Below are 19,801 nucleotides of genomic sequence, written 5' to 3' on the forward strand. Positions count from 1 at the left end.
ACTGGCATTCCTATTAAGATATTCCAGCAACGTGGCTGAGCTATCTCACTGCTCTATTTTATGGAGGGAGAGGGCATGCCTACAAAACACTCCAGAGGTGCAAAAAAAAAACAACAATAACAGTCGAAGAGGTAAATCACTGGCACATAGGGCACGTTTGGAGATGCAGGACAGAGAGGACAGAAGGGCCAAGGGTGCGTGGCAAACGGCCCTTCCCGCCCGCTCCCCGAGCCCGGCAGTTTGGCATCGCGACCCGAATAACTCCCAGGTGACTCCCGGGGGCAGGACTCCGAGGGCAGCGGCTGCCGCGGGACGCGCCGGGGGATCCCGGCTGCTCGCCGAGGAGCGGCCACCGGCTCCGCCCGGGACGGCTCCCTCCAGGGACAGCTCCCCCCGGCCTCGCCGCTCGCCGACGAAGTTGGAAACTACAGGCGGGTCCGCCTCTGCAAGCGGAATACCCGTGCGAGCTTTGAGAATCTGCCGCGCTCCGGGGGCAGCCGGAGCTGCGAGGAAAGGGGCGGGGGCGGCGAAAGGCATCGTGAATTCGCCTGGTGAATTTTATACATAAAACGCGATTTCCCCAGGTGGCGGAGTAAAACGGGGTCTCCTCACCTTCCCCCAAACGCCTTTAAGAGAGCCTGAGTCACGGCATAATTCGAGAATTACACCTCTCAGTCGCATTTCACAAAGTTGGGGAACTACGGCAGCGTTTCCTGCGGGACGGGCGGGGCAGCGTCCTCCCGCCCCGCACAGGACTTGCCGGCGGTTCCCGCTGGCCCGTGGCTCCCGCTCTGCGTGCCGGGCATCACAGCTGTGCTTCACCGCCGGTCCCGGTCTCCCGTCACCGCGATGGGGCGGCGGCGGATCCCTCCGATCCGAGAATCCTCGATCGCAGCGAGTAGTCCGGGAGGGCGCCGCCCTCCTTGCCGCCCCGTCCGCGTCCACCCGCGTCCCGCTACTCCACCCCCCCGCCAGCGGGGCAGACTCGCCCCAAGCCGCGCCGAGAATACCGGGAGGCGGCAGCGCAGCCGGCAGCTGCGCCGCGGCCCCGGGGGGCGCCGGCCACACCCCGCCTCTCCCCGCCGACCCCCTCCCTCGCCCCGTGGAGCAGCCACCTCTCCGTTGCCGCCGCGCCCACCTCCCCAGGTCGGGCAGTCAAGCCACCGCCGGCCCCCGCCGCCGCAGGGCCGCGCTCCCGCACCCTCCGGGGCCGGGCCGGGCCCTTCCCTCCCGGCGGCCGAGCGCCCCCTTCCCCGCCCCTGCGCCAGTGCCGGTGCCGGGCGGGGGGCGGTGGCAGCGAGGGAAGAGGGATGAGGTCATCCTCTTTCCCGGCGTCAGTCAGCTGGGTGGTGGCGGCAGCGGTTGCGGGCGGAGGCGGGCAGGGAGGCGGAGGCGGGATGCGCTGCTCCGGGCAGCGCTGCCCTGCCTGCTCCCGGCTCGGGCAGAGCGCGGCGGCGGCCCCGGCACCGCCGGCCCCCGCGGAGGCGGCGGCGGGGCGGGCGGGCTGAGCGCGGCTCCCCGCAGGCAGGCGGCGCTGCGGGCGCGGCCGCCGCGGAGGAGCCGCCCGCGGGCGCGCAGCCCGGCGCGGAGCGGGGACAGGGGACGCGGGGAGCGGCGGCTGCGGCGGCGGAGGGCGGGAGGCAGGAGGCGGAGGAGGAGGAGCAGGGGGAGGCGCGGGATAAAGGAGCGCTCGCTGCTCCCGCTCGCTCTCCGGCGGGGCTGAGGGAGGCATCATGGCCGCGAAGTCGGACGGGCGGCGGAAGATGAAGAAGGGCGGCGAGGTGGCGTTCACGCCGTTGCAGAACTCCGAGCACTCAGGCTCCGTGCAGGCGCTGGCCCCGGGGCTACCCGCCGGCGCCGGGCCGGGCGGCGGCAGCGACGACGACGAGGCGCCCGGGGGCGGGTGCTGCAGCGGCGGCGGGGACGGCTCGGGCGGCGGCTCCCGCTCCTGCTGCTGCTGCTGCTGCGGCGGCGGCAGAGGAGGAGACGGCGGCGGGGGCGGCGGTGGGGGTTCCCGGGGCTCGGGCGGAGGCTCGTCCTCCCTGTGCCTGCGCCTGGGCAGGGAGCAGCGGCGCTACTCACTGTGGGACTGCCTCTGGATCCTGGCTGCCCTGGCCGTGTACTTCGCGGACGTGGGTACCGACATCTGGCTGGCGGTCGACTACTACCTGCGGGGCCAGCGCTGGTGGTTCGGGCTCACGCTCTTCTTCGTGCTACTGGGCTCCCTCTCCGTGCAGGTCTTCAGCTTCCGCTGGTTCGCGCACGACTTCAGCACCGAGGACAGCGCCGCCGCCGCCGCCGGCCACTGCCCCGCCGCCGAGAGCAAGCTGCTGGTGAGCAGCGGCTCGGCCGCCGCGGACATCGACGCCGCTCGTCCCTGCACGCCGCAGCGGCAGGCGTCCACCGCCAGCAAGAGCAACGCCACGAACAGCAGCAGCAACAGCAGCAGCAACGCTGCTGGCAGCGGCGCCGCCGGTCCCCGAGCCGGCGGCGGCAGGTCGGCGTCCTGCGCCTTCTGCATCTGGCTCCTGCAGTCACTCGTCCACATCCTGCAGCTCGGGCAGGTCTGGAGGTGAGGAGCCGGGCGGGGACGGCGCGGGGGACGGGGCCGAGCTCCCCTCACCGCGGGGAATCGAGCCCGGCCGCGGGTGGGGCTGCACGCGGCGAGCGGCCGCTTGTCCGCCGCGTGGGTCCCTCTTCGGGACAGCGCTCCCCGACCCGCCGAGCCGTGGGGGGACTCGGGGGTGGCCGAGCCTCCGCAGGACCGTGAGTGGCTGCGGGTACGGGGTGTCCCGCCCCGTCGAGGGATGTCCCGCCGGGTCCCTGAACGCCCCGTGCCGCACGGACGGCCGCCGCCCCGGAGGCGCCCGGCTGACGCAAGGTGCCCCAAACTTCCTGGGAAATCTGTGCCGGAAGCTACGGGGAAAAAAGGCAACAGGCGGGGAAAAGGGGAATGCCCCGGTAATGTGCGTCTCCCAGTCTCCCCACATGTGGCCAGGACAGCGATGCCGCCAGCAGGGAACTTGACAGCGAAGAGTTTCTTTTCAGAAACTGTTAATTAACGCCTCCCCCCAGTTGTTGTGTCTTGATATTTATGTGTAAATATGCTGCATGCAGTCTGCTTCTTGCTATGCGTATGCATGTTCGATATATGTGATGTAGTAAAGGAATGTCTTCTAAATCAAACTTTTGAGTAGCTGCTGTCAAAAATATCCATAAGAGACGTAATGTGTGTTACAGAAATGATGTGCTGAAATAGGTTGTGGAAGGCGCTTATTGAAAAGAGAGATGACATCACAGTTTGCAAAAGTAATGTTTTCCTTTATTTTAAGCAATTTTCCAGGAATGATTTCTATGTAGGCTGAATGCCCTGTAAATACATTTAGCACTGCCTGGAAAGTGCAGAGTTCAGAATGCATAGTGTGTAAGGACTTAAAATTGCCACATATAATTGTGTAGATACTGTGTTGAAGAAGGTCATGCAGTGAGGCAGTGCACTAAAACAACAGCTGAAAATACTTTTGGGGTTTCTTGTCTGATGGGTGGAAAGGAATTGTCTCATGCTTCTGTTTTGGAAACACTGTTTTTTTTTTCACAATAATTTCATTAGAGAGTTTAATTTGTTGTTACTCTAAACTTCTGACTCTGGTCTTTTGACCTTTTTAATCTCTGTCCCACCCTTTTGGACAGGCGTTGTCTTTGCTCTGTGTTAGCGAAGTATCTAGTACTGCTCATTTCTGCTTGTGCATCAGGGCATCCAAGTGCTGCTAGATAAGAGACTGAGATATTGGGATGGCATCCCTAAGTATCTTTCACTTCCAGACTCTTTCATTTATTATAACAAACACAATTTTCTAAACTTGTGAAACTAACTCAGACTTACAGGTGTGCTCAGTATTAACTATGACACAATCTGAGAGGGAAGCAGAATTCTGAACAAAAAGTGATGCTTTGTTCTGGGTCTTGAATGCTTCTATGCTCCTGTATGCTGTAGCTTCACATTTGAACACAAGTCAAATTTAGGACTTTCTGAATGAGATGGTTTTTTTATGTAGTGTTTAGTACTGGTCCTGCAGAGACAGAAAAGTAGGTACAATGGCTCAGATTGTACATAGACATTCATGTTGATACTCATCTGTACAGAAGACAGTGTGTATCATGCTGAGTGACACAGAAGAGAGTTTTACAAAGTCTGGCGTCATGATTATATTGGAAAACACAAATGGCAGGGCTTTGGGTGGAGCAGGGTGCACCTGATACTGCACAGCACTTCTGTCAGATGAGGTGGCTGGGATTTAGAGCTCTCCAGCTGCTTGCTTTTTGATGAAGAACAATCTTCAGAAGAAGTTGGGCTCCTTACAAGACCACCTAGTCCTCTGTATTTAATACTAGCTGAGCCTTTTTTGATCACATGTAGCTTTTCTTCATGTTTTGTGTGCAATAGTGTAAGACTACCAGAATATTAAATTGATGAGATGTGATAGGACATTATTTGTGTTTTAGACTGTTATGATGTTGGGTTTTTATTTGTTTGTTTGCTTGCTTGCTTTTTAGTGAAACGGCCACAGAAATGTTTGTCTGTCAATTAACGTGTAGTATTTCTTTGCAGTTTTACACAAATATACAAATTGTATGTCACTGTATGCACTCTTGCATATCAGCACTTTGTAATTTATTAAAATGACTTCATTTTAACTCCAAAGTATGTTTCTCAAAAAGGAGAGCCTTTTGAGTCATCTAAAACTAGTAATCAGCACCAGAAAGGAGAGGTCACATCAACCCCTGAGAAACTCTGTACATAAGAATGGAGTCAAAACTAAAACAATCCATGGAAAATAGTTATGACTTTCTGGAAAACAGAGGTCTCACAGTTTGCTGTCCAGAACTTCCGCTCCACAGCGTAACATCTGCATTGGCCTGGGCAAACAGCTCCTCAGCATTTAGACTGAAGGATAATCTCAGGTGTTTTCCAGGTGCATGTGTCTGAGACTAATTCCTCCTTTGAAGCAGCTGAACAGACTCTGCCAGCTGTGTTAAGCACCACAAGGGCACAGGTGCTGGGGGCACCATCCCCACAGCTGACAAAACCTGTGTCACCCTTGATTCTGTGTTGCAATCTGTGTTGCAATCTCAGCTTTCAGTTTTTCCTTCTCCCTTTTTTTTGTTTTTTGGGGGGGGAGGGGGGCCCTGGTTAAATCTCTCCTACATTTATATTTAAGTTTCCCGTAATTTTTTGTATTGAATCCCCCACAAACAAAAATGACAATAATATTTCTGTCATTTATTTGTTGACAAGGAGTCCTAGGTATGGGAACTGAGGTTTTTCATAAGGGCAAAGATATTCGGGAATAAGGAGAGAGGTTTGTCAATATACAGGGACTAGTGATCATTCTGCTTTCATTTGGTGTTTGTTGTCCTCTCCCATCTCTTAAAATGTTGAATTGGTTCTTGAGGTCTTCAGTTTCCCTTTATTTGTCCCATTGCCAAAGGTCTTGGGGGGAACTGTGTCAACTGCTTATTTAAAGAAGCCATCCTGAGGACTGGGGGGTACAACTGGCAATAAACAATGTTCCTGGATTAAAAAAAAAAAAGTGTAAAAATGTGGTTTTAGTGATTAGTTCAGTCAAGATGATTTTTAATTCCAAAGCTTTTCCTTGTCTTACATTCAAGATTAATTTTTGTTTACCAATATATTGAAAGCTAGATCATTGAAAATGATTATGTGTTAATTTTAACTAAAATGTGCTAATGGGAAATGAATGAGGTCTTTAATGTGGCATGGAACAATGCTGGAAATAAGCAATCTAAAATTGCTAAAACAATTTTTTCCTGGAATGTAAAGAAGAGGAGCTGCAGGAGCAGCTAAACTGCCAATCAATTCCTAATAAAAATGTATCTTTTTTTTTCTCTTGAAGTTGTTATAACTTTTTTTCCCAAAAAATTTTAGAAGACTGAATTCTTCCATTTTGAAGAATAAGCATATACTTTTTTTTTTTTTTTTCTTTTTATTCAGGGGGTTAGATGTTCACAAACTTCCTGATAACACTGTCCCTCAGTTAAAATTCCGGTGAAGTCACTGAGGAGTTGCTTGCCACACCTGAATGCAGATACTAGGCCTTTGTTGGCAGCTAATTTAATATTAAAATATGGTCACTGGTGTCATTCCGCCTTCAGAGATAGATACAGATGCATTTCCTCATCTGTACTTCCAGTGTGTTCTGTTTTTTACCAATATATGGACATGGAAGCCCCACTATGAAGCCCATTTCACCCAAGCGAGTGCTGTGAGAGACATGGCTTTTTCTTAGCAGACTCTGGGGAGTACAAGAAGGATGTGATGCATCAGATCTCTGTATATCATTGAAAGGAAAAAAAAAAAAAAAGGGAAGTGGATGCTTTAATTTATAGTCTGTAAGGACTGTGTAGAAGTATATGGGCCAGCAGGATTCAGATAAACTGTTGCCCTTTGAGCCTGGCATCAAAGTGTGTGAACACCACCCTGGAGCATCCCTTTGATTCACTAAGCTTCCCAGGCTTAACCCTGGCTTTTAGATCTCACAGGGGTTGGCAGGACTTGGTGACTGGATGCCAGAGATAATAGTTAAGGAGTCCTGAGAGCGAGTGGGTGGGTGAGAGGGGGAGACTGAGATGGTGCCCATCTTGTGGTGTCTGGGAAGCAAGAAGTAGCTCCCTGAGACAACTCTAGTGCCTTGTAGGGGAACGGCATGAGCAGGCTGCCTTGGTGCTTGAAATGCTTGGAGGTTCCCACAGTGGCTGTCATTTTGTCATTTTGGTGGCTGCAGTCAAAGCGCCTGAAAGGGAACTGTCAAGTTTCTGTAGCTGACAAGGCCAGAGGAAGAGTGAATCATTGGAAAGAAGAGGACTGGAAATTACCCCTTAGAATTATTTCTGGGTAGCTGAGATGACACTGAGATGATTAAGTGTATCCCTCTCAACAGAGTGAGGGGTTTTGGCTGAGATTTGCTAACTGTGTGAGAACGCACCTAGAGAAGGAGGAGGAGATGCCAAGTTAATTGCTGGCCCTTCCAGGGCAGGTCTGTGTTCCCTGAGAAGTGATGCTATGATTAACCATATCTGTTGATGTGTAATACTAAAAAATCCTAATCTTCCTTCTCCTACCTTGTTCTTACTTGGTGAAAAAAAAAAGTTGTAGGAGGGTTATATAGGTGATGCTGGATTCTCAAAACAGTGTGAGTTGCTGTCTCAGTCGTGCCCTGTGGAAGCATTCTTCCCATGGCTGGGTCATCTGCCAGAGAAATTTCATTGCCCACACTCATAAGCCTCTCCTTTGCAATCTGTTGATGCTCTTACAATTTAAAAAATAATAATAATTTTAAAAAGGTGAAATAGTGTCTGCATTGTATATGAGAAGTCCTTACAACTTCCTCAGGTGCTCACTGTTAAGCCTCTAAGTTGGAACTGTGAGCAAGGTAGTTCAAATTAAGAAAAACATCATTGATCTTTAAATCAGCTCAACTCCATCCTTAAATAGGTTAATTTGTTTTTTCACACTTTCACTCTACATAGTAGTTTTGACACTTTTGTTCAGTAGTAGTGCAGGAGTTCGGTGTAGTTAGGTGGTCAATAATTCCAGCTGCCATTGGACTTCACACTGAGATGTGATAATATCTCAATCTGACACCAGTTTTTCTCGCTGTTTTGAAATCTGTCAGATAATTTGTCACATTGAGTCCAAATTTATGAGTCATAGCTGTTTCCTAGACAAGATTATTGCGTATCCTCCCCATCTGTCTTTTAGTGTACTGAAATGCTACCACTCAGCAATACCATATTTCTTTTATTGAGTTACTGCAGTGCTTGAGTTAAAGTCCTACTGGCTAACTATTTTGCTTGCTGTGTCTTTAGAACTCAAGAAAGGTGATGGGCTGTCAGAAAAAGGAATTAAAATTTTCATTCCCCGCCTCCAGAAAGCAGGATTAGAAGGGGCAGCCCACCCTGTAGGTGGCCTAACTACATTTACACTCTTGCTAATATATTCAGCAGAGTAAATATTCTTTCGTTGCTGTTGTTTTCTTCTTTTTTTTTTTTTTCCTGAAGACAGTGATATGCAGATGAAGGTTGTGCCTTTCAAATTTTTTTGAAACACACAAGTGAATCTTTAATTCGTTCTTAAAAATCTCACAAGCCTGCATACAAATCAGATTTGGTATTCAGTTTATTCTAATAACCTAAGCTACATGTAAAAGATGCTGATGTACTTTAGAAGAAAGATACTGTACTTTAATAATTAACAAGGGTTGTGTCTGTAGAGAATATTTATCAGTTACATAAGTGTTCAAATTTTCAAAGGCTTGCTTAAGCATGAAAACTTCTGATCGCTCAATTGGCTTGATAGGGGAACTAATATTTTATACACAGAATGCTTTCTAGAAACTTATATATGGGAACAATTTATATTGGGCTTTTTCCAAACAAGTGGCAAATCTGTAAGAGTTTAAGGGTTTGTGTTTCAAAGGATTTTGTGTCACCATGTATAGATATTATTCTAAAGTTCATCAATGCCATGCAGGAATTATTACATACACACCATGAATTCAAAGAAATGTTTCACATTATAATTTGTTTCTAGGTGTTGTAATCTTGCAGAAGGTTCTTGTAACCATATGAGTTTTCTGGCTAAAATTCCTGTGTTACTTACATTGAGGAAAATGTTTAGTGCTGAAAGGTTGATTTCCATGTCCACACCTTCTGTGGGAAGGCAGGAAAGTGTAACACCACAGCACGTTCTATAGCTTTAGTTATTCTGCTCCCTATCTTCAGGTTATTTATTTCAGAGCTTACCTTGTCCAGAAGAGTGTGCTCCCTGTCAGCTGACTTAGCCCTTAATATTTGTCCATAAGGACTGACTTTGCTACAAAGATACAAAAGTCCTATTAAAATTAAAATAAAATAAATTCCTGTGTCACTTATAACAGTACTAGTTCATTTGGCCATCTCTCTGTTCCAATTAGGTAGCTTTTAATACACAGCAGATTAATCACAACAATGACTTACAGTTTCAGTAAACAGGCTGTTTGGGAGGAATTTATCAGACACAGACATAATCAATAGCTCTTTTGCTTGTATTTCAACGTGCAGTAGAAATTTGTGGTTGCTAAAGTATGTTCATAAAGTGGTGCCATTTTTGTTCATTTTAGCACAGCTGCCAGTTGTACACATTGTGTCAAGAGGACATACAGGAGTGGAAGTGGCAAACAGGCTATAAAAGGAGCTGTTTTGATTTGTTTGATTTTTAAAATGAAAGGAGGCCGATATAGAAGAGAACATGAGGGAGAATTGTGGGAGCATGTAAAAGGAAGCACATTCTGAAAAGACATAGGAATAGCCGTTAATCCTCACACGTTATGTAGCTAACTCCAGTTTATTTCCCTTCAGCCACTGACCAAAGAGAGATTATTTGAATAATTTTCTAAATGACTGCTTGAGAGACTGGAGAAAGAGGCAGGAAAAAAAGAAGAGTTGTATGTCTGGGCAAACTCACAGTGAAAATGTTAGATGATGTCTGATTGCAGTGAGTAGTCATGATAAATACAAATGTGAGGTATCAGTTTGACATTATTTTACAGGGAAGAGAGTACTCTGAAGTATCTTTTAGTAAATTTTAGAATTAAAAAATAATAGGTCTTGGATGTATATTTTTCCAAGATATTTTACCTGAATTTCTTGACAACCATAACCTGAATTATCATCTCCCTGTGGTCTCTGATTGCTGAAGTGTTTTTTTATCACTCTTCCTCTGTTTCCCAGCCTGAATGGCTGAAATCAGTAATAGCACATTTTTTCCCCTAAGATAAAATAATTGTTATACTATGTTATTATTTCCATTAGTTTTCCTTTGACAACATGCTTGTACTGGTCAGTATGTTCATGGTATAAGATTGGTATGGCGAGGCCTATTAATCTTTTTTGATTGGAAGGGGTAATCAGTGGGAGTGGTTAACGCTATCAGTTACAAATTAGTTGGTATCACAAGTTGGAGCAAATGGAGCAGGACTGTTTTGCAGGGTATTTTCAAAGGAATTTTGTCAGCCAGTGATGTGACAACAAAAGTAACTTCTCATTCTTCTAAAACTGGAAGGTGTGACTTAGGCAAGACTAATGTACCAAGACTAATGTTTTGTGGTGAATAAAAAGGAAATTAACCTACAGATGGAAGGACAGTTTTCCTTATCTCTATCAGCTGCTATCTATCAGATTGATTTCTGCCCTTATGAATGAAGGTTAGTGGTGCCACAGTTTTCAGCATTACTCACTTTAATGGGATGTTTTCATGTAAACATCTGATCTGTTCTAGGATCCTGCCAACTTCTCTGAGTGGTGTTTTTCCATTCATGGTGCACAGGATCAGTAGATTAGTTCCACCAGGTCCAAGAAAAGTACCTTGCAACATCAAGCACTAGACTTCAGTTCCCTATAGAGGGATCTATACATGCATAGAAAAGAACAAAAAGCCACTGAACTAACCCTTTCATGGTTTAATACTGGCTAGCATGGAACTATAAGCTTTGTCATTATAAATGTGTGGTCTTTTTCATCTTAAAGAGGGGTATGAGTGAAGTTGTGTCTCTTATTTTTTTTAAACCCTAATCTTTGTATGCTCACTATATATATCTTTCTGTGAGCCAGATCTAAAATAGGACTTTGCTTCACAAAACAGAATGTAGATGTTCTTCAGGCATATGGACCTGAAAACATGATCTAGAAAACTGGGCTCAACAGCTTTGTTAGGAAGGTTCTTGAGGAACTTAGATATAATGGATGATAATGTTCAACTTGAAAGTCTCTTAGAGGCTTGTATTTCTGCATTTTGGCTTCATTCAGAACATCTCCAGCACACACAGCTCAAATTCGTATTTCTCATTTAAGCCCATTGCAAACCAGAAGCTAGGCTGGAGTGGCACCAAAATCCCTTCATGTATCCAGTTGGCAAGCATTGTTTAAACCTGCTTTATGGGCAATGATGAGCTTGCATCCCTGACAAATATTACTGGCTCTGCCTTGTTTTATAGTACTGGAGAAATGTTCCTTGTGATTAGATCATTTGATCAGGTTTTAGGAGATCTGAGACCAGTGCCCTTTCCAGCTGTGAGGGCTCAGGTCTTGTCTCTTGCAGTGGTTTTTGTGCTAAGGCTTAGGTGAGACTGGATGGGGACATTTAGTGTCCTTCCTGCTGGAGTTGTTTCATAATGTTGACAGAAATATCCTGTTCTTGAGGCCAGAGTGGAAGACCCAATACTTAGGGCTTTCAAATGGGACCAAATACCAATTTCCTTGTCTTTCTCTTTAACTGCTTAATTAATTAAGTTTTGTTGTCCACCTTTTAAACCTCTCTCTCTTTATCCTAAAAGTGCATCGCCAGTATTTCTGTTTATAGACACTCATCCTTCATGTACCACAAACAGCACCACAATACATTTCCATCTATGTGGAAATGCCTACTTAACTTATTGGAGTGGCTCTATATGATCTGAAGTGGCTGAAGCATTCGTTTATTCATTTTTTCATCAACATTTCTCTGTCGTATGTAGTCAACCTTAGAAAAAAAGAAAGAGGAAAGGCGGTTTTGATGTGTCACTCAGTAGCTGTTTCAACCTTTTCCTCTGCTGCCTCATGCAAAAGTAAATGAGACAGAAATTTTTAAAAAGCCTGAGTTCCTGGATCTCGCTCTGAGTTGATTTCCTGATAGCACTTTTTTAGTTGTTTTTTATCAATGTAAGCAGTACAGCTTTGTAGCTGAAATAAAAGCCCAGTATTTATCTTCATGTCCCAACTTCTTGACTCTCAACTCACCTCAAGCTCCACAGCAAGTACTGCCCAAGTATCCAGTATGCATAATTTTGGTTGCCTTTTTTTTTAAACCTGAGTTTCAGAAATGAAGAATTACATATTCCTTTTACTTTCATTGGAGTGGGGCTTATTACTGGTTTATTTTTTTTCTTAAAAGGGGAAGGACATATTAAATGGCTCGCTTGGACTGTCCAAAGCAGTGCATGCTTCTGAAAATGTTATCCTTTAGTTATTTAGTATGTATTTGCAGTCTAGATGTTAGATGGTATTATGAAGCTTAATTTTTGTAAAATACTTTGAGATACTCAGATGGAAAATTATCTAGGTGGAAACAACTCAAAACAAATTATCATTTCAATATGTTTGTCAAAACATGTTTTAAGTTAAACACGTTGAAAACATGGACCTCTCTCTATAATGGACATCACTGGGACATTAAAGGAAAAATTTTATATTTTTTAATATTTTAAGGATTTATTTTCTCAAGGCTTTATGCTTATTATGCCCATAATAAAAAGTTTTATCCTTCACTCTGTTTCCTTCACCTACCCACTGCTGCTCATCACCTTCTGTCTTGTGCTGCTTTCCTTATCTGTTAGTTTGCTTTGTAAACTAGATCCAACATGCTATAGAAAAAAAAAGGGTTAGGAATTTTTTTACACATTGTGTAGATGCTAGAATCAGCTTCAGCTCAGAGCTTTCGAATACTGGACATTTGAGCTTCAAATGCCATGACAGCAGATAAATGAGCTGAATGTAAAACATTTCTAGTAGTAGTGGTGGAAACTACATTCAACACAGAATTATTGGAAAAAGCATAAATGTAAACAGAGTTCATAGTATATTAAACCAAGATGTTCTGTAAGTAAAGACTGGGCAATTAAAGAAGATTTACCCAAGTGAAGCCAAATACAGTGCAGAGGATAATTAATATGGCAGAGACAACTCAATAATAATGGCTTTGAACTTTTACAATAGTGCATTAATGCGTGTCAGAAGGAGCGATTGCATTTACAGTCAACAACAATTTGTTAGGAATTTTTACCACACAGGTTAATTAAGAACTCATGATAAGAGAATATGAAAATTACTTTATTGAACTGAGGGCTCATTATTTTTCCTGTACCCAAAGAATAAAATATTGTAGATGTATGTTTTTCTGTAAGCTGTCTTTATTCTGTTAGTGTCACTTCTGTGGCACAGCTACTCCATTATTGATCCAATTGACTTAGAGAATTAGTGAAATATTTGGTGTGTTGTCTCCATGGCTAGATTAAATCAAGAGGGTTGCTGAGAAAGCTAGCAAAGCGTTCAAAACAAGCCACCCCACCATCGGCCCCTAAGTTTGTCTCTGAAGAGGATGGCTCAGCCTCTTGTAGAGCCTACTGGTGTGTTTGGATAAGCAGAGCATAAAAGCCCAAGAGCTGAGAAGGCTCTGGTTGAAATGGACCTGTTCCCTTTCCAGATTGGACCTGTTATTTGGATCCTGTCAGGTAGACCAAGAACTTGGGAATTTGGACTTGTTTTGTGAGTTTGTGGGGTTTTGACAGTCATCAGTGTCAAAGTATAGACCCTCTAGAGGGAGAATACAGGTCTCATGACCAACCTGTGATTTGGGCCAAGGGAGGTTCTTCATGTAGGACTTGTCTCAGATAGCCCACAGCAGGTCTTTAATCTTTTTGCCTCCTTTCTTCTTCCAGTGAAAAGTATTAACAGTTTCCAGCCTCACTCATCCGTGTTGGTAAGGTGGTAAGCTGTTTGTGAGAAGGATTTCTTTCTGTTCCTTTGAAAGCTTTCTAGCACAGCAGGAGGCTGATATTATGCAGTGGTTTTGGGATACTTGTGTAATACAAGTAATGAGGAGTTGCTAGTACTTGTGTTTTAAGAGCATGTTCAAAACAGAGTGGTGTTTCTGAGGAGGTGCCTTTCCTAACCCCTCTCAAAGTCAGTTGCACACCTGGACTCAGTCCTTCTTGTTGAGTCTGGCTATTCCTACACTGCCCATCTTTACTACACGGTGTGTGGATTCTCACAAGGGAGTCAAACCCTTCTGTTATGAGAACCAGAGCTTTTCAACATGGCTAACATTTTTTAATAGGACAGGTACCAGACTTGTGGTAGATCCTACTGCTGCAGAATTCATATTAATAAGCTGTTATCAATGTTATTTGTGGTGATTACATGAGAGATTTTTATAACAAAAAATGAAATGATACATCCACACCTTTCTGTTTATTAAATATCAAATACTCTGATTGCCTTTCTTTAAGTGCAGAAAGTATTGGATGGGAAGAAGGTTTGGAAAAAAGTTGGCTGCCATCTGAATTAAGTATATTTCAGTAATGACATAAAAAATGTTCCTAGTGGATGCTTAAAGTAAGAAATAGGAGTGTATTACAAGAAAAAGTATAGTTAATTTTTTTATCTATTTAATGCTACCTTTTAAAGGATTTTAGATTTCCATAAAATGACTCATTGATCTTTGAAACAATTGGGGGTCAAATTATCAACTTGCATTAAAGCAGGATGTTTTCAATACCTCAGCAAAACCTATATCCCTAATTTTCACTTTTATACCAGTACCTAAGGAGAAAAGGTGGCCAGTAGCTTTATTTGACAGCTAGAACTAATATAGGAGTCCAACTTGAAAGTACACTGTTCATAACCGTCCTCATAAAAAAAACCTTACAATTATTCTTTTGAAGTTCATTTATGAATTCAGTTTGCCTGTGTTAATGACTTGTACTGATTTTTTGAGCTCAAGCTTTACTAGTGCAAATAGTTATGGAAGGTGTATTTTAAACTTCAGTGCCAGAATATTAATCAAAACCTTAATTACTTATTCAGTAGTAATATTCACAATTCATATGGGTATTACTTAATTTCATTACTCATCCAATCAAGGATCAGAAGCAATGACATATTATTTAAATAGCAAATTGTTTTGGATATTTCTAATTAGTAGACACAAAGGATTGGTTATTAAAGAAATTAACTTAAGCACCTTGAAAACTGAAGAATAACCTTGAAATAAGAATAAACTCCACATTCAAATCTGTTCACATAAAGATTTGATCCATGTCTAGTGTATAGAAACTATTTGCAAATAAATAAACAATAGAAATACGATAGAAATATATCTTCTAATGGCATGCCATAAATCATTCTCTGGAGAATACTTCATGAATAGCAACCTTAATAAATGTGGAGAAGGAGAAAGAAAGGCAGAGGGATTATTTACATTCATTTCAAGTAATTGTTTTGGGTCCAAATACTGCAGCTGTCACTCAAGACTGCAGTTTATTGTGAGAATAGCTCTTTGACCAAATAAATTCTAGTTTCGTCATAATGCAGAATGTGTCACACCATATTTATCTTATTATGTGGGAGTCTACCACTGTTTCATCTGCGTGTTACAGTATCACAGTATCACAGTATGTTTGGGATTGGAAGGGACCTCAAAAGATCATCTAGTCCAATCCCCCTGCTGGAGCAGGAACACCTAAGTGAGGTGTTCACATCCCCATCCTCAAAAAGCTGTGAAGACTCCTTCTGAGGAGAGGCAAGGTTTTGAGAAATGAGTCTGAGAATGTGAAGGACCAGTGGAAGAACTGGGTCCTTCTCCCTGTCCCACTGTCACTCCATGCTCAGTTAAGTTTCCATCATCTCCACGGCAACCCAAAGCTCTTGGTTTCTATGATGTACCACTTTTGATGCCAGAGGCTGGCTGCTCTGCAGCTCCCTTGAAGCTGCATTTCTATGAGCAATATTAGATTCTACAGGCAAGGAAGCACAAAGCCATGGGAATAGTCTAAGACTCCTATTGATTGCCATCACTGAATGTATATGTAGCTGTGATTTGTTGCAAGCACTTTCTTGACACAGGCTGTCCCACGTCTAATTTTTTTGAGGTGAATGTCATTTTAGCATATAGATTTCACAAAGAGAAGAAATGCATGAAGAAGTCAGGTAAAATCTAGGAGCCATCAGTCGTGGAAATATCTTTTTTAATTTCCTTTTTCTCTTGGCAACTATTTTTATCATATTCAAGCATTAGCTCTGAGAGAGAAATAATGTTCACTTCAAATGCCACTTCCTCCTCAATAAATAATTCAGAGCCATAGATTGTTCATGAGGAAATATCAACACACTAGTAGTAATTTAATATACCAAGCGATCGCACTCACTTTAGCCTACATATGATTTAAATAGAATATGACAGTTTAGGGTCTCCATTTGCCCCATGGCATGTTGGGATCAAACTTGGCAAGTGATTGCAGTGTTCTTGTATCTTATGAAGAAGTGAATGAAAGTTGCATAATTCAGAAAGGATTTCTTAATTACATGCTAAATCAGAGTTTGCCTGCTTGTGTTCTGAATCCAAATTGTTGCCCAGGACCAGCTTTAGAGCATGTGAATATTTTCTCTGTCCTTTGTTGACTAGCATCTCACAAACATGTCTCTTTTTTTTTAACTTGTTGAACTATTATTCTGATGCATAGTTTCAGTACATTAGTTACCTTTGGTGTATCCTGTGGGTGGAAGACTGTGCCTACCCTTCCTGGGCTGTCTGACACAAGGGATCCATCAACTGAGAACAATTTGCTTTCTGGAAGTTTTACCTCCTTTGGTTTTTAAAACAGACTTATTTTCGTTTGTTTGTTTGTTTGGTGGTGGTGGTGGTGGTGGTTTTTCCCATCCTTTGCCACTGGTAGACCAACAACCTACACCACAGAGTGTTAGGTACTGGTCACACTGGGAAAGTTTGTGGTTTTTTTTCTGTCTTAAATAGTTATAGTTAAAAATACACAAATTCCTTCTCACTCTATTGTCGGGGATTGGCTCAAGGAGCACGGACATGAGTCCACCAAGCAACTGTACGAGCAGAGCCCATTTTAGTTGACATAAGTAGGCCTTAGTTAGCTTGTCTATTAGGCCGTGGGAAAGGGGGGAACGGAAAAGTACTAACTAAGGCAGGGTCAGGATATTTTTGAAGAGATAAGAGTCAGAAGAATGTGGGATGCGCATAGCTAGCTAAACCCAAGTAGGTGGAGTAAGTAAATGTGCTTAGCCTATTAGATAGAGACAAGTATGCATAATTATGGTATTTGGTATAAATGCACGCTATCTCGGGCAATAAAGTTGAAGTATGCTTTATCACTCATATTGAGTCGGCTGCATTTCTTCCTCTGTCCGCTCGGGTCTGGAACTCTGATGGGACTTTTCTCTGCACTCTATTGCCCTTGCCTTAGTCGGAGGAAAATGCAGAGCTGTGAGTACATCTGTGGCATAGGTATTGTGTTCTACTAGAACAATGTTACAGATGCCTGATCTCTGCTGAGGACTTCTCTTTCACTGCATCAATTTTTGTGGAGTGGCTTAGCTGTATTTGGGTTGGTCTGTGCTTGGTGCCTCACAACTGTGTCATAAACTTTCTACTGTTTTGGCTGTACACAAACAAAATTAGTCTAAGCACGGAATGAGAATAAGCACTCTCATGAAGAATTATGGCTATAATCAATTAAACCAGAGCAACTTATCTTTGTTTCGCATCCATGGAAGGGTGTTTGCACTGAAAGCAAGGGATGCCTACAATCAAAGTACAATGCATAAATTCATAACTTCTTCCTTTGTGTCCTCTAGAATCTATCTATCTATCTATCTATCTATCTATCTATCTATCTATCTATCTATCTATCTATCTTCTAGCAAGCCTATAATTAGGAAGACTTCTAACCATAACAGTTTTTATCCCAAGTATATGTAATTAAATCATACATAGGGACAGGTAATTGTTTTGTTGATAAGATGCAGCCCAGGTCTGTGTTTCTACAGGGAAAGAGCAGATTGCGATTGAGGAGTAACATGTTTTTCTGTGTTCTTGGGAAGGAAATAATTGCTCTCCCTACTTCTATAGTATTCTCCAGTTCATCTGGCTGATAAGGAGAAAAGGTAATCAGGCCTTCTCTCATGACCTGAGAGAAGTCTTTAGTCTTTGCCTACAGAGAAGTCTTTAGCTGAGTAATTCTTTCTCCAAAGTTCCAGTATAATCTGAGCAGAACTAGTAAGAATGCAAGGGGAGCCATCCCTTTTCATGTAAATTCATGCTTACCTGAAGAAATATAGTGCCACAGGATTTTGCTAATTACTGTGAAAATAGTTCTGGCCTTTTTAGTGAACTTCCTGTTTAACCCGATCTTTCATTAGGACTATGCCAGAGATTTCCATTTTGGAAACATTCTGCTGATCATATGGCATACATGTAGAAGTGAGGAACATGTGTGAGGTCAAGTGTTTCTGCTTTGATTTAAAATGTCTTTAAGATGTTCAGAAATTTCCTTTATGTTCCAGTGGGATAAGAGGGTGGACACACGTTGGAGCAGTGGTGATCAGCACATAGCATGTGTTTTGAAGCACCAGCCGTTAATGGGAAGCTGGATGGAAGAGATGTCTTAAGATGCACTCTTCTTGTCTAACTGAGAAACTGGCCTCAAGTTGGTGCTGACACATCTGGAAGAAGGACTTTAAACTGAGAAATGTAGGAGAAGATTGAGGGAAAGTCATATATTGCCTATATGTATGAAGTTAGTGCAAGAGGAGAAAAATGGGGAAAACAAGGGTACAACAGTGGATATAGAAATGTTAATAGTAATCTGGTTAGCAAAGAAAATTCTAAGCTGCTGAGAAAGTAAAGTGTAGAGGACACATTGCTGCTGGGATTGTGCTTGATCCGCTCAATGGCTGAGTGTTGTCCATAAGGAAAAACTGAAATGTGCATACAGACTTGCCAAAAAACTGTGCAAGAAAAGAGAAGAAGTAATAGCATCTGTATAGAACTTGAATTAGGTGAATTCATGATTGGAAATAGGTGCTTGAAAGTTGTATGCTACTGAGGAAAGGAAAATCCAAGTAGAAAACTGCTGGTATGCTACTGAGTACTAGTGATGTAATAACTTGAAAGAGTAGGCTATATGTTTAAAAAAAATACAAAAAAAAATTAAAAAGGTGGTATCCCTGGACTAGCACTGGGCTTCTGTAATGGATTGCTGGAGTTTTATTGTGAGAAAGGGTAGACATTCCAGAATTCTGTGGAAATTTTATCATTGTGGATCATTTTAACTACTTAAATGGATATTAGAGAACATAGACTATTAGTAAACATAATAGATGTTTGCATGTGGTAGCTGAGAGTCTTCATCAAGTTGCTCACGTGTCAAAGATGTGTTAGTGTTTTGTTTTTTTGTGGAAGATTTGGAATTTTTTAGTAAGAGTGAGAACATGATGGAATGCTAGTAACACTGAGTAACCTTCAACAGAGTGATCACATATCCTCCTTTTATGTTTGTTGAGGAAATAAAATGTTGCCAAGTGTTTGGTGTGGATTTTTTGTGGTGTGTGTTTTTTTGGTTTTTTTTTGTGTTTTTTTTTTTTTTTAATTACAAAATTTCATAACTGATGAAATGGTCAGTAGGAAAAGTTTTAAGTTATAAATATATAAAGAAATTCTCAATTTCTTTGAAATTAATGATGCTAACACTGCCAGGAATCTGAACATCAAAAAAAAAATTGTTGCGTGTGATTCTAAAAGTAAGGGTATGTTTTAAGATGTTGTGACACTATTAGGAATAAGCACAAGACACCTTCCTCCTGTCCATGCTTTTCTTCCCAGTTGTCTGATCAGCAACTCAGACTAAGTCTCAGAGGTCAAGAGGTTTGCAGATAAAGTGGGCTTTCCCAAAGCCAAGCTGAGCTGGGCTTCACAAAATAAATAACAAATAGCGAAACAATCTTCAGCTGTGTCATAGGGGCAGAAAAGGGAAAAAAGAGAGCTGTTCTCTTGTGAGAGTGCATGTTAAAGGTAATCTAGATATGGCTTGGTGCTTTTCCTCATTTTTCAGTGAAGATGATTATGTTGGTATGGTGACAAAGGAGGGAAAAGACATAATGTACATGGAGGTATTAAAACAGAAAT

The 19,801-nt window shown here is 43.1% G+C and overlaps 1 protein-coding gene across 1 annotated transcript in view; it reads left to right on the forward strand.

Annotated features, from left to right (window-relative positions):
• Positions 1-1,593: 1,593 nt before the first annotated feature.
• XKR4 (XK related 4) overlaps positions 1,594-19,801 on the forward strand; it is a 242,812-nt gene continuing 224,604 nt past the window's right edge. Inside the window, exon 1 of the mRNA XM_065053560.1 lies at positions 1,594-2,572. Coding sequence (XP_064909632.1) covers positions 1,734-2,572 — 839 coding nt within the window. The 5' untranslated portion in view covers positions 1,594-1,733. The remainder of the gene's footprint in view (positions 2,573-19,801) is intronic.

This window comes from Columba livia, chromosome 2 (genome assembly GCF_036013475.1).
Source record: "Columba livia isolate bColLiv1 breed racing homer chromosome 2, bColLiv1.pat.W.v2, whole genome shotgun sequence".
NCBI lineage: Eukaryota > Metazoa > Chordata > Aves > Columbiformes > Columbidae > Columba > Columba livia.